Genomic DNA, 12469 nt, shown 5'->3' with positions numbered 1-12469 from the left:
TAACACTTCAGAACTTGACAGGAGAGTTACCTCTAGAGTGCTTTTCTTCCGGATTCCTCTTTGTTCTGGAACATTTTCCTATACCAGGCTCTAATTAAAGGCGTTAGTGCTATTCTACTGACGAATGGATTGGTCTCTACATTTTCTTTGATTTCTTCATGATCACGTACCTTAAACTGCATTTTTTAAGAAGATGAAATATTAGTTCAATGCTTTAATATCTGCTACCATCCAACAAAATGAATTGGTACTTCAAATTTCTTTAAAAGTACAGTCGCATTAGTTTCTTACATATCAGACTTCAGAACGAGTCGACTCTCGTTCATTCAAACCAATAATTCGAACCTCTGTATAATTCTTTAACTTTAACTTTAACATTAACTTTCGAACTAACTTAATAAATTTTAAAACACCAACGCTACGCAACAAAACGACGCGTTGATCCGAACTTATCGACAAATCGTAAAGAATAAGTCACTTATAAACTCAGAGTATTCTCTCAATCATAATAAAGCACAAGGAGAAAATTTATGCTACTCCAGCTGTTGGAGTATGGAAAAGAGGTGAATTTCCTCGTCTGGAAGAAAACCTGGTCATTTGGTTAAGACGGGGTAAAAAACAAAAAGTGTCTAGAAGCGGAAACCTGTTAAAAGAAAAAGTAAAAGAGCTCACGTCTACTCTAAGCATCGAAACCTTTGCGGCAAGTGATGGGTAGCTTACAAAAATGATTTTGGGGAAAGTAGAAGTGTTAATGATGAAGTTTGCTCAGATTGGCGCGCTAAATTGAATACTTTGATTGAAAACTATGATTCCTGAGACATTTCTAATACTGATGAAACAGAGGTTGACAGTTTTACTTGCAGTGAATTTGGTCGGATCAGAAAACTAAAACCATTAGTGATAGAGAAAGCAATGAAATCGCGATGTTTCAAATGAGTAAAATCATTTCCTACTAATGATCGTGCAGACACAAAAACTTCATGACGACAAAACTTCTTAACAGTTAACGGAGACATGAAAGAACAAAACTGGAAATTTTGACTGTTTTTTTTCCAGCGTAGAGCTATAATACTTTCTGCCGATTACAACTTCCAAATTGCAACCATTCGACCAAGGGATCGTCCATAATTTTAAGACGTTCTATCGTATTAAGCTCGTTTTGGAATCTCTCGAAAAGCAGCTAACTGCGAATGTCACGGTTCTGATTGACAAGGCATGGAGAGCTGAAACACCACAAACGATGTTCAACTGCATCAAAAATAGTTGAAGAAACTCTTCCAATAATTACGGATGATGAAGAACCAACAATAGAGTTTTTCTAACTTTGTTCCAGTGGATGAAGATGTTGCAGTCTCTGGTTCACTTCACTGATGGCGAAATGTAATCTGCGATAGATACAAATGAAAAAATCAACGATGAAGATAAAGACGATACATCAAAACCTTTGCCAGAAGTGTCAGTTAAGAAAGCAACAGCTTCTTCTTCTTTAGCACTTTCTTTTCGTTGCTTATTATTTCAATTATTTCGTTGGTTCCATTATTTTTGATACTGTTATTGTCTATACCTTCCATAGATATTCTTAGATTAGATTTATGTATCTACCGCCAAAAGGGAATGTTAAATAAATGATATTAAATTTTGTTTTAGAGTACCAGACAAATAGAAACAACTGATATACTGATTAAAGCTTTAGATATATTTACCATAGCAGTACCGCCTGCACTTCCAGCCGCCATGACTGTAGGAAAATTGTACGCCCTCAATCGATTAAAACACAAACAGATTTTCTGTATTAACTCGAGGGTTATAAACGTATCAGGATCTATAGATTGTGTTTGTTTCGATAAGGTACGATGTAATGATGGTTAAATATATTTAAATACGAGTAAGATCGTTTTTTTAGACTGGGACATTAACTGAAGATGAATTAGATATGTGGGGCGTAGTTCCAGTAGAAAACAATGAAGTGAAACCTGCGCTGAGAGATGTTAAACAATTAAATAAGGCATCTGCTCTTTTTAAAGGAATGGCTACCTGCCATTCTCTGTCTGTAATAAAAGAGCAGTTAGGTGGAGATCCTCTAGATATTAAGGTAGCGTATAACGAAAAAATTACTATTTCATGAGTACTTACAACTCGTATTACGAACTATATTCTATATACGTCTCTTTTTTCAATATAATTTTGAATAATTGACATTTAAACGATAATGGACGTCTCTAATTTGAAATTATTAGATAGTTTGATCGATAATGATGGGGCTACAGCTAGTACAAGGTTTTTTGTTATATTAGAATTATTATAATGTTTGTTAATTTCATTAGAAATCTGATTCTATTCCATTGGTAAAGTTGTCATCTCTATAATCGACAACTAGGGTTGATTTACTTCTCTCTAACTGTTTTATAGCTAGCATCTACGCTAACACAAAGAGTTCCAGATGATCTACGTGTTATGGATACCAGTCTTCCTAGCAACAGTATGATCAAAGAAAAAACTGCACATAGTCGCAATGCTTCTCAGTGCTTGAAATTTCCGAAGAACTTGTTGTCCAATCAGGAAGCAGTTGGGCTTCAGAAATACTTCTGCAATCAGGATCAAAGATTGTTGATGTTCTAGAAGCTAGAAAACGCGTTTCTCAGTAGTTTCTAGATCGTTTGAAGAAAGGGACATTTTTTAGCATAAAATTGTCACCTATGAAGAGATATTCATGCGTCATAACACCTCAGAATCGAATCGTGCAAGAACGACGAAGAAAACCTTTGAAAGTCAAAACTCGATTATGTGCGTGGAAAGCGTTGGCCATAGTTTTTGTTGTCCTAATGTCTTTATGATGAAGATCATCAACGCGATCTATTACTTTGATCCTTTTGGATCAAGTAAGCCCCATTATGAACGCCAAAAGACGAGATAGTCTCAGCGGCGAGGTGAGGCCAACCTTCAAGTGGAAACATTCTAGTTAGATACTTAATACGGTAACAGAATATAAAAATAGTAAAAAGAACTCGATTTTTCAAAATAGCACTCTTCCGCATCAATACACTGCTCCCAACGAGTTTCCAGGACCGTCTGGACCGTAATGATGTTCAATTTCTGCGTTAAACAGCCTCTACCGAGCCGTGATGCTTCCTCTGAGCGTAGATTTTATTCTTGGGAATATAAATAAGTCTAGCGGGGCCCTAAATATCTTGGCAGAACACTTTCCGGCTGACCTTTTGCTCCTTTGCTCCTTTGACAACACTTCGCGTGCACGATCCCAAAAACTTGGGTTTGAGGAATGTCATTTATCAGCAATTATTCTGTTCCAGCAAACGCTTCAGTACAAGCGATCTGATTTCTTCAACGGCCGGAAGTTAACTTACGATTTTTCCCAATATCCCACCCCTTCTATCGGGTGCACGAAGACCGCTTCTCGTCCGCACATTCGCGCAGGCAAAAACCAGTCCTACTTTTAGAACCGACCCTGTATATAATAAATATATAAAAACAAAGGGAATTATATTGAAAACTAATTTGTATAAGCGTAATTTTTATTGCAAAATAAGTTTAGTTTATACAGAAAGTCATTTAAAAATAATGATGAGCATTTTGTTAATATTATAAGTCTTCTCTATTGAAAAAATTTTATTATAACTTGTTTTAGATGTTTGAAGCTACTGGATGGGTGATAGGAGAATCCATGGATGATAGGAAACATAATCACATCGTCGTCAGACCAAATATAGCTTATTCGGAAAAAGGGGTAAATATTAAATATTTTTTTTTATTCTACATCATTGTATTTCGAACATATTACAAATTTTGTATATTCTTTTTATAAAATATATGTCTTGATGTCACAAAAAACCAGATGTGTCAATTTTTTTCCATTGATATATTGTTGTTTGGGGGCCATAGTGCATTCAAAATGTAGTATTTTTTTGTCCACTAAAAGTCATTAGAGATTTTATATTTTAGTATAACCCTAAAACCAATGATTCTCAGTGTTTTCAAACTGTATTTACTTTTTTGCTTTTCAAATTTCCCATGTTAACTCCTTCTTTAATATTTACAAATGTGTTGATGGTTGCATCTCGATTTTGTAAGTCTAGGACTGTGCCCTAACATACGAGAGCCGTTTTTTTCAACCTCCAATCGCTCCATGCAGATGCTACGCGGGCAGATGAAAGCGGGCATGCGACTGCGAAGCTCTCGCACTACACACTCCGCCATTGTTGACAATCAGGCGTCAGTCGGCGTTGTGCTAAAGCCACGTAAGCATGTCCGCCATTCTTGATGCTCACACCAAGTGTGATTCGTTTTCTACAGGTTGAAGGCCGTAGTGCTGCAGAAATCCATTGGAGAATGAGTTGTGTGTATGGGGAAAACTTCGTGAGTGATATTGCGTGCGTGAATCTGTCGTTTCAGGTGACCCGGTTCAACGAGTTGACAAAATGGTTGAAAAAATGTAGATTCACCATTACTGCTTTGTCTACGGAATTTCCAGAAGTTGCAAGGTCTGTTTTGTACTCTGCATAAACTCATTGGCGGCAACTTTCTTTGAAGAGGGTATTGAAAAGCTTGTCCACAGATATAATGAAATTATTGTTTTATATGAACTTGTCTTTTATTTATAGCCTATCTGAGGTTGAAAAAAAACGGCCCTCGTAGTTCGTCCACTAGCTCTACCAATCTTACTCTCATGCAAAGTATACCAAAAGAAATTTATGATTCCTGGGGAATCTAATCAGGATAATCAGATATTTTGGTAAAATTATTGCATTGCCGTCAGTCTTTAACAAGTATGCAAAGTTTAATTTAATCTGATAGCTCAAAGTGGGGCAAAATCGAGGCCAAAAAGACACTATTTACAACAGAAATGATATAAGAACATAAAGTAAAACGAATTGTTAGGGTATACTAAACAGAAATGGGTTTTATTTACATTCATATCCGTTAATTTTATCAATATCCATTCTATATTTTTACTACAAATATCAATTGTTTTTTTTTTGTTGTTACAGATCGCCGTACAACTAGAAATAATTAAACAATTCCAATTCATATCACAACTACAGCGTATGAGCGTAATCGCTTTTTCCACACACCATGATCAATATTCAGTTTTCTGCAAAGGTTCGCCGGAAATGATCATGACATTGAGCAAACCGTCGACTTTACCGAAAAATCTTATGGACGAAGTACAAAAATATACCGTACAAGGTTACCGTGTAATTGCAGTCGCTACGAAAAATTTAACGATAAGCAGTCCCGATACCGTCAATAAAATTGCTAGAGAAGAAGTCGAATGCGATCTGGAATTTAGCGGATTGATAATTTTAGAGAATAAATTAAAACCGGAAACATCCGGTATAATAGATACGCTGATTAAAGCTAATTTGAAAGTTGTTATGATAACAGGCGATAACCTTCAAACCGGTGTTCACGTGGCTAAAGAATGCGGAATGGTGGAGCCTAATCAACATATCATCGAGATTATAACTGAAGAACCGACCGATCAACAACTGGCCACCATCAGCTATAAAATTATTAGTGAAGCCGATATAACAGTTAGTATTCATTTTTATTTTTTTCTAATAATACACTACTATTTTTTTGGGTTTGGGTCCTTTCGTTTCGACGTCAAATAATTTCTAGTTTATCCAATTATTAAGAATTAAATCGATGTTTTATCAAGAAGCGTATCCAGAGATTTTGGGGCTCTTCCTACACTCGTTAAGGATACCAAGGATACCAATTCATACAAAGTTTGTTTCTCCAGAGCATGAATTAAACTGTTCAAGTGTTAAAAACCGAGGAGACTCTTTCTTCCCGCACGCCAGCCACGATGGCAATGGCGACGGAACATCTACCTTTCGGCATAAGTCTTGATGATTGTCTTGTACGTGCAACTCTGTTTTGCTGGTAAAGAGAGTTTGAAAGAGGACGGTTATCGATTGGTGATGAGGCACGTGCTGGTAGGCTCGTCTCTTTCAATTACCGCTGGCAACATTGAGGGAAACAAACATGTCATCGAAGAAGATCAAACATGTACCCATGAAGCGCTTAAGGCAACTCTTAGTGTTAAAACCGCAACGATGAAAAACATCATTTTCATAAAAATACTTTTTGTATATAGTAAAATGATTTTTTGTCTTGTTTTTCTTTCAGAAACAGTTCAAGACTAGGTCTGATATAGAAAAATACCAACCGAGAAATTATTGTTTCGCCGTTACCGGTAAATCTTGGGGAAACGTGGTGACGTACTTTCCAGAATTAATACCAAAAATAGTAACAAAAGGAGTAATTTTCGCTAGAATGTCGGGCATGCAAAAACAACAATTAGTCGAAGAATTGAAGACCATAGGATATTACGTTGGTAAGGATTCACTTGTGACTTTATTAGTTACTAGCAACTCCTTCTTCACGGATATGAACGTTTAATATATGAGAGGCCCGCGTTGATAGCGTTATCATACACGTAGATTCCCTTCTTGCCCCTACTGCGTCTTCGTATGGAATCGGATAGCTAAGGCTCGCTGTTTTTATGTAAGGTTTATTAAAATAATAATATTGAAGGAACGAACTATTATTTGATTGTTTATAGTTTAAAGTCACTTGAAAGATGTTGACAATTTGATAGAAACTTGTTATTTTTTGATTGGATCCAAAATCTGATCCCACAACTTAATAAATTGATAAAATAAGGGCCATTTTTTTTTCAGCCTCCGATATAAATTAAAGACCATAATTTTATTACCAAAAGATTGGTACACTTGTTACTTTTCGACATAATTACCGAATAGATTGAGTCATATCTATGGACAAGCTTTTCAATACTCTCTTCAAAGAAAGCTGCCGCCAATGAATTCAAGTAGAGAGTCCGTAGACAAAGCAGTAGTGGTGAATCTGCGGTTTTTTTGAACCATTCAGTCAACTTGTTGAACCAGGTCATCTGAAACGACAGATTTGCGTCCTTGGCCCCCTTCATCATGCACTCTTTAAACTTTCGACACTATTCACGCATAACACCATCACTCATTAAGTTTTCTCCATACACGCGACTGATTATCCGATGGATTTCTGCAGCACTATGGTCTTCAGCCTGTAAAAAACGAACACACTTCGTAAATCACACTTGGCGGGACCATCAATAAAGGCGGACGTGTTTACGTGGCTGTAGCACAACGCCGACTGACGCCTGAATGTCAACAATGGCGGAGTGTATAGTGCGAGAGCTTCGCAGTCGCCTACAGCGAATGCCCGCGTAGCGTCTACATGGAGCGATCGGAGTTTGAAAAAAATTCATATTTCAGTCTATAATACAATTTGGTGTTGAAAATTAAGTGATGAAACTAATTTTTTAAAGAAATTCGATTGTCTTCTTCATATTAAATATCTTACTTCATATTAAATAACCACGTAAATTTGGAAACGATTCTTCCAGTCTTCATAGCTGAGCTCGTTTACTTTGATAGCCTTAACCTGGTCGGTTACAACCTTTTGAACATTTTCTAATCATCCAAAAACCAATAGTCATTGTTTCAGATAATTTAGGAAGGAAGAAAAACAGGAGGACTCACGTCAGGTGAATAACGAGGTTCGGGGATGTTTTTAAAGACAAATAATTCGTTAATGAACTCGCACATATCTCTCCTATTTCCAATTCATTAATCAAAATATAATGTACATCCATTCTAATCGACTAAATGAATAAGAATTCGGAATAGGTCGACATTTTCATCGGTTCTTACAGTTAAATACTTTCTGTTACTTGCTTTCTCTTCTATCTACTCCCGTTGATACCTTAAACCATGGTAAAACTTGTTTCTTAACAAAACATAACCTCATGTGGATCTTTGGCTTCTTAAGTACGGCTCTGGCACAAATATCTACGTAAGATGCAAAAATCTTTTTTAGACGACGCCATCTGAAAGTTGTTCGTTCTGTATTCATTTACATACCGAAAGTTACGTTTTGAGTGTTCCATGTAGTGAAAGTGACAGTTCCGTACTGCAAAACACTTTCGGGGCGCTCTGGAGTAGACAACTTTAAATTTCTTAAATGTGAATCTAACCACTTCAATATTGACAGTTGACAGTTTCACTTCGATGATTTTGCATAAATTTCTTCCACCCACCACAAATACGAATCAATCAATTTATTCTATCGAAAACACATTTACAAATTGTATAGTTCTTGGCATACAAATAACTATTCATTCAAAAAAACTTGTGAGAACAAAATTACATCTTATTTTGATAAATTAAAATTCCTCTATATCGAGAACATATTTATATATATATATTTTTTCTTCGAGTGAAAAGATTTCATAACGTACTAAAAACGACTAAATTACTCATCACTTAATTTCCACAAATCTTTTAGATTCTTACTGAAAAATTTTTTTTCCAGCGATGTGCGGAGACGGTGCCAACGACTGCGGTGCACTCAAAGCAGCTCACGTAGGAATCTCCTTATCAGAAGCGGAATCCAGCGTAGCTTCACCGTTCACTTCAAAAATTCAAAACATCTCGTGCGTACCGAAAGTGATCAAAGAAGGACGAGCAGCACTTGTAACATCCTTCGGAATATTTAAAGTTATGCTATGCTACAGTCTGATAGAATTCACATCGGTTATGATATTATATAACATAGACGCTAATTTGACAGCTTTCGAGTTCCTTTACATCGACATATTCCTCATATTAAATTTCGCTTCTCTCTTCGGTATGACGAAAGCTAATAAAGTTTTATATAAATCGGCGCCGGAAAACTCGTTGGTAGGATTTATTCCTATTAGTTCTATAGCTTGTTATTTAATATTATGCGCAGTTTTTCAAATTTTCGCTTATTATTGGATTCAAACTTATAGTTGGTTCTCTGCTTTCGTTTACGTCAAGTCTTCAGTTCAAGATTATACATCGTATGAAAATTACGCGGTTTTCACAGTATCTATGTTCCAATATATTACAATGTGCTTCGTATTTTCAAAAGGAAGTCCTTATAGAAGACCTTTATATACGAACATACCTTTTACTTTATCGTTGCTCGTAACATGTGCAGTTTGCGTTTGGATGACTTTGATACCTTTCGACTGGGTTAGAGACATAATGGACCTTGAAGATACTCCCATTGAAGGGGCTGTTGCTATGATAGTTATAGCCGCTGTTAATTTCGTCGTTAGTATTATTTTCGAGGACGTTTTAGTAGAATGTTTGTTGGGAAAAATTATTGTACCGAAATTCAGAAGCATTCACAGGTCTCATAAAAAATATTTGGTAGTTTTGAGTGATTTAAATAGAGATTCCAGTTGGCCTAACGTAAATTATAAGGAAACTACAGTTTATAATTCAGGAGAAATTACTAATGGTATCAACAATAGAGGTTATGTAGATGATGAGACTAGGTAGTTAGAAAATTGTTTTGAAAAATGTAAGCGAATAATTTTTGATACATGACTAGTTGATTGTTTTATCTTTGTCAAATATTTCATGTAGGTAATCAGAAAAGTATAGTGTGCAACACGTGAGGACACAGATTATTATCAGACAAGTATGGAATATCCTATTTTTCTATTTTGTACCTATAACACAATATGCAAACGTTTTTCTTGGGGGAATGCGGGGCGGAACGAGACGGCTAGCTTTAAACTCGTTTTTTAAATATAAAATTTCAAATCTAGGTACTTAGATTGAAGAAAATAATCTATAATTGAGGTTATGTTTCATCATAAGAAAAAAAGCAAACATGGATATGAAGTGCAAAATATTTTGAATATTGCGATTCCTCATTACGCCCAATTACACGTTAACCATGGTTACAAAAAATTACCAATTAATTGGAAATAATAGCAAAGTCAACTTTGCAGCTATTTAAGTTGTTTAGTTAAGTTAGGAGGCACACAAAAACGGCCTCATCGTCATCACTATCAACGTCAGCACCAATTGTGACATGCTGAACCAGATATTCACCACCACTCACAATTACACAGTCTGACGCGCGTTTCGATAACCAAATTATCGTCTTCAGAGACTGAAGGTAAACTTTTTAAATTCGTTATCGTCTTCAGAGACTGGTGTAGTGGTGTAAACAGTGTATTCGCAGACGTTTCCAGAAATTCCAACGCAACTCTTTTTTCTCTATTCTTTATATTCCTTTCAATAACGTTCTTTTCATTATCTAAATATGTTTTTCTTTTTGCACGTTCCACTTTTTTGGCCTCTTTAATAATTTCCTGTAACTTTTTCTAACTCATGGACAATTGCTGTTTTTTGGACGTTCTTTGTTTGTTCTGTTCAATTTTCGGAACAGGCACAACATTTTTGAAGACACTGTTGGATATGATGTGCTTTTTACTACTAAATCTGTTATATAAGACCATTGTGGTAGATTGAACAATCCATCTCTCGTCACTATTGAATAAACCTCTTCAATAATATCCTTATGGAGTTTTTTATCATCAGCTTGATCTTGATCGATCAACTCAATGTCTGTTGTAGCCGCAGTGCGAAAATCGTCATCAGTGAAAACAGTATTATCAGGAGTAAAAATTCCTGTTTTCTTGAAGCCATTTGAAGCGCTCTGCGTCGTACATGCTCGAATAAATGCAGCTCTAACTAAACTAGAAATTTGAAATAATATCACCATTTTTCGAGAATTAGATCTCGTCCATCCGAACTTCCTCCTCATAGTAACCACTAATTGGTCTCAGTAAAGCAACGTACAGAGTTGAATATGGTGAGATCAGAGGATAGAGCACTTTTTGAATCAGGCTAAAAGAAATTCTGATGTTACCTAAACCTAACCAGTTTCATTCACTTCAGCCTTTCCTCCTGGTGGCAGACCCAGTTCAAACTCTTGATGTGATATCAGCAATTTGCCGCTAATATATTAGAGTAAGTTTTGGGATTCACCGCGATTCCCGTCTCATCACAGTTGAAAATCTTTTTAGTGCCCTTGAAGTGGCTTCTGGTGAACGTATACTAATATCAGGGTGTAATAACGGCGACTTTTTAGAGAGCGAATTATTTATGGCTTCTTCTGCCACTTCAAGTAATTATGGAGGTGTGCAATTGAATTATCCACTTCGTTCTTAATCTATTTTTTTATATTTTTAAGAAAAACTTTGAATCTTTTTATATTTGACGTGTCATCAATTGTTTATGGAGTTTATCAGTATTACCATCCAATTATAGTTACCACAATTTGCTTTTTTATCTGATTCATCATCTGAGATTTGTTTAAACAAATCATCTTTTCTGTAAACGACAAATGGCTAAAATTACTTTTGAGGGGGAGGGGGGCGAATGATGCCTACTAATACTTGGAATATTATCTGAGTACATTTTCAAATTAGTCCTGACAAGAACTATATTATATTTTACTTAAAATATAAGAATAACATGACGAAAAACAAAATGATTATTTGTTTACAATTTATACAACTGTCAATCATAATATATGTCAAAAGTGCTATGTAAAACCGGCTGCGATTTGATCAATCAGGAATCTACAGAATTGCCAACATAAATTCAAATCAGTCCTCCTACTTTAAAAACGGGGTTAAGTATAATATTTAAACAACTTTTTAATTCAAAATAGAAAATGGGAGTAAAATAGAGAAATAATTTGTATTAGACTTGTTTTATAAGAAAATTTTGTAGCACTCGTCGTGTTCAAAAAAACGCTTCTTCTTCTTGCCTTCATAATAGACCTGTTCCTTCTTCGACATCTTTCCTCATCCTGACTCCAGATTATCACTCCACCTATTTCGTGGTCGACCTCTACTCCGTGTTCCAATTGGAGATTTACCCCTTTCTGTTTTTACCAGTTTAGCATCTCTCAATCTACTTATATGTTTGTTCCATTTTTTACACTTCTTTCTCGGTATAACAGTGTTATATATTTCTGTGGTCTCCAAGAGTTGTTTCGTTATTAATGATTCTGTTTTTGTTTCTGATGCATAGGTCATTATAAGCCTGATTATCACTTTGTTTGTTGTTTTTGGTGTTTGTTCCGCATCTTCCTAACTGGTTATGTCAATTCCAAAGTACTTCTAATAATCCTTGAAGATCAACTTCATTTTCGGCACATATCATGGCGTCATCGGCGTAGCACAGGATTTTGATTTCTCTGTCACCAATTTCGTAACCTTTGCCTAGCCGCACCTTTTTTGATTTCATCCATTATATAATCCATTTAATATTATGGGACTAAGCGACTGATAACGATATCGACTGGTATGGGTTTTGTTTGTTTACCATTAAAGTGAAGTTGACTGTCAGAGTATAGGTTTTCGATGATCTGGATTATACTCATAGGTATATTTCTATTGTACAATGTCCACTCTAATAAGGTCAAAGGCTTTTGTGAAGTCCATGAAGCATAGGAATGCTGGTTTGTTATATTCTCAACTAGTTGTCGGAGAATAAAAACTACGTCTACGCATGATCTTCCTGATCTGAATCCTTGCTGCTCTTCTTCTAGT

General features: G+C 35.6%; 1 protein-coding gene across 2 annotated transcripts in view; it reads left to right on the top strand.

Moving 5' to 3' along the window:
* Positions 1 to 11587, top strand: part of LOC130898508 (polyamine-transporting ATPase 13A3-like) — a 43982-nt gene extending 32395 nt beyond the window's left edge. For both annotated transcript variants that reach the window (XM_057807864.1, XM_057807865.1), the window contains exons 11-16: positions 1648 to 1848; positions 1904 to 2092; positions 3644 to 3742; positions 5004 to 5549; positions 6151 to 6358; positions 8395 to 11587. In XM_057807864.1, the coding sequence (XP_057663847.1) occupies positions 1648 to 1848; positions 1904 to 2092; positions 3644 to 3742; positions 5004 to 5549; positions 6151 to 6358; positions 8395 to 9392 (2241 nt within the window). In that variant the 3' untranslated portion in view covers positions 9393 to 11587. The remainder of the gene's footprint in view (positions 1 to 1647; positions 1849 to 1903; positions 2093 to 3643; positions 3743 to 5003; positions 5550 to 6150; positions 6359 to 8394) is intronic.
* The last annotated feature ends 882 nt before the right edge of the window (positions 11588 to 12469 follow it).

The sequence above is a fragment of the Diorhabda carinulata genome, chromosome 10, assembly GCF_026250575.1.
Source record: "Diorhabda carinulata isolate Delta chromosome 10, icDioCari1.1, whole genome shotgun sequence".
Classification (NCBI taxonomy): Eukaryota; Metazoa; Arthropoda; class Insecta; order Coleoptera; family Chrysomelidae; genus Diorhabda; species Diorhabda carinulata.
This window is presented reverse-complemented; position numbering and strand designations above follow the sequence as displayed.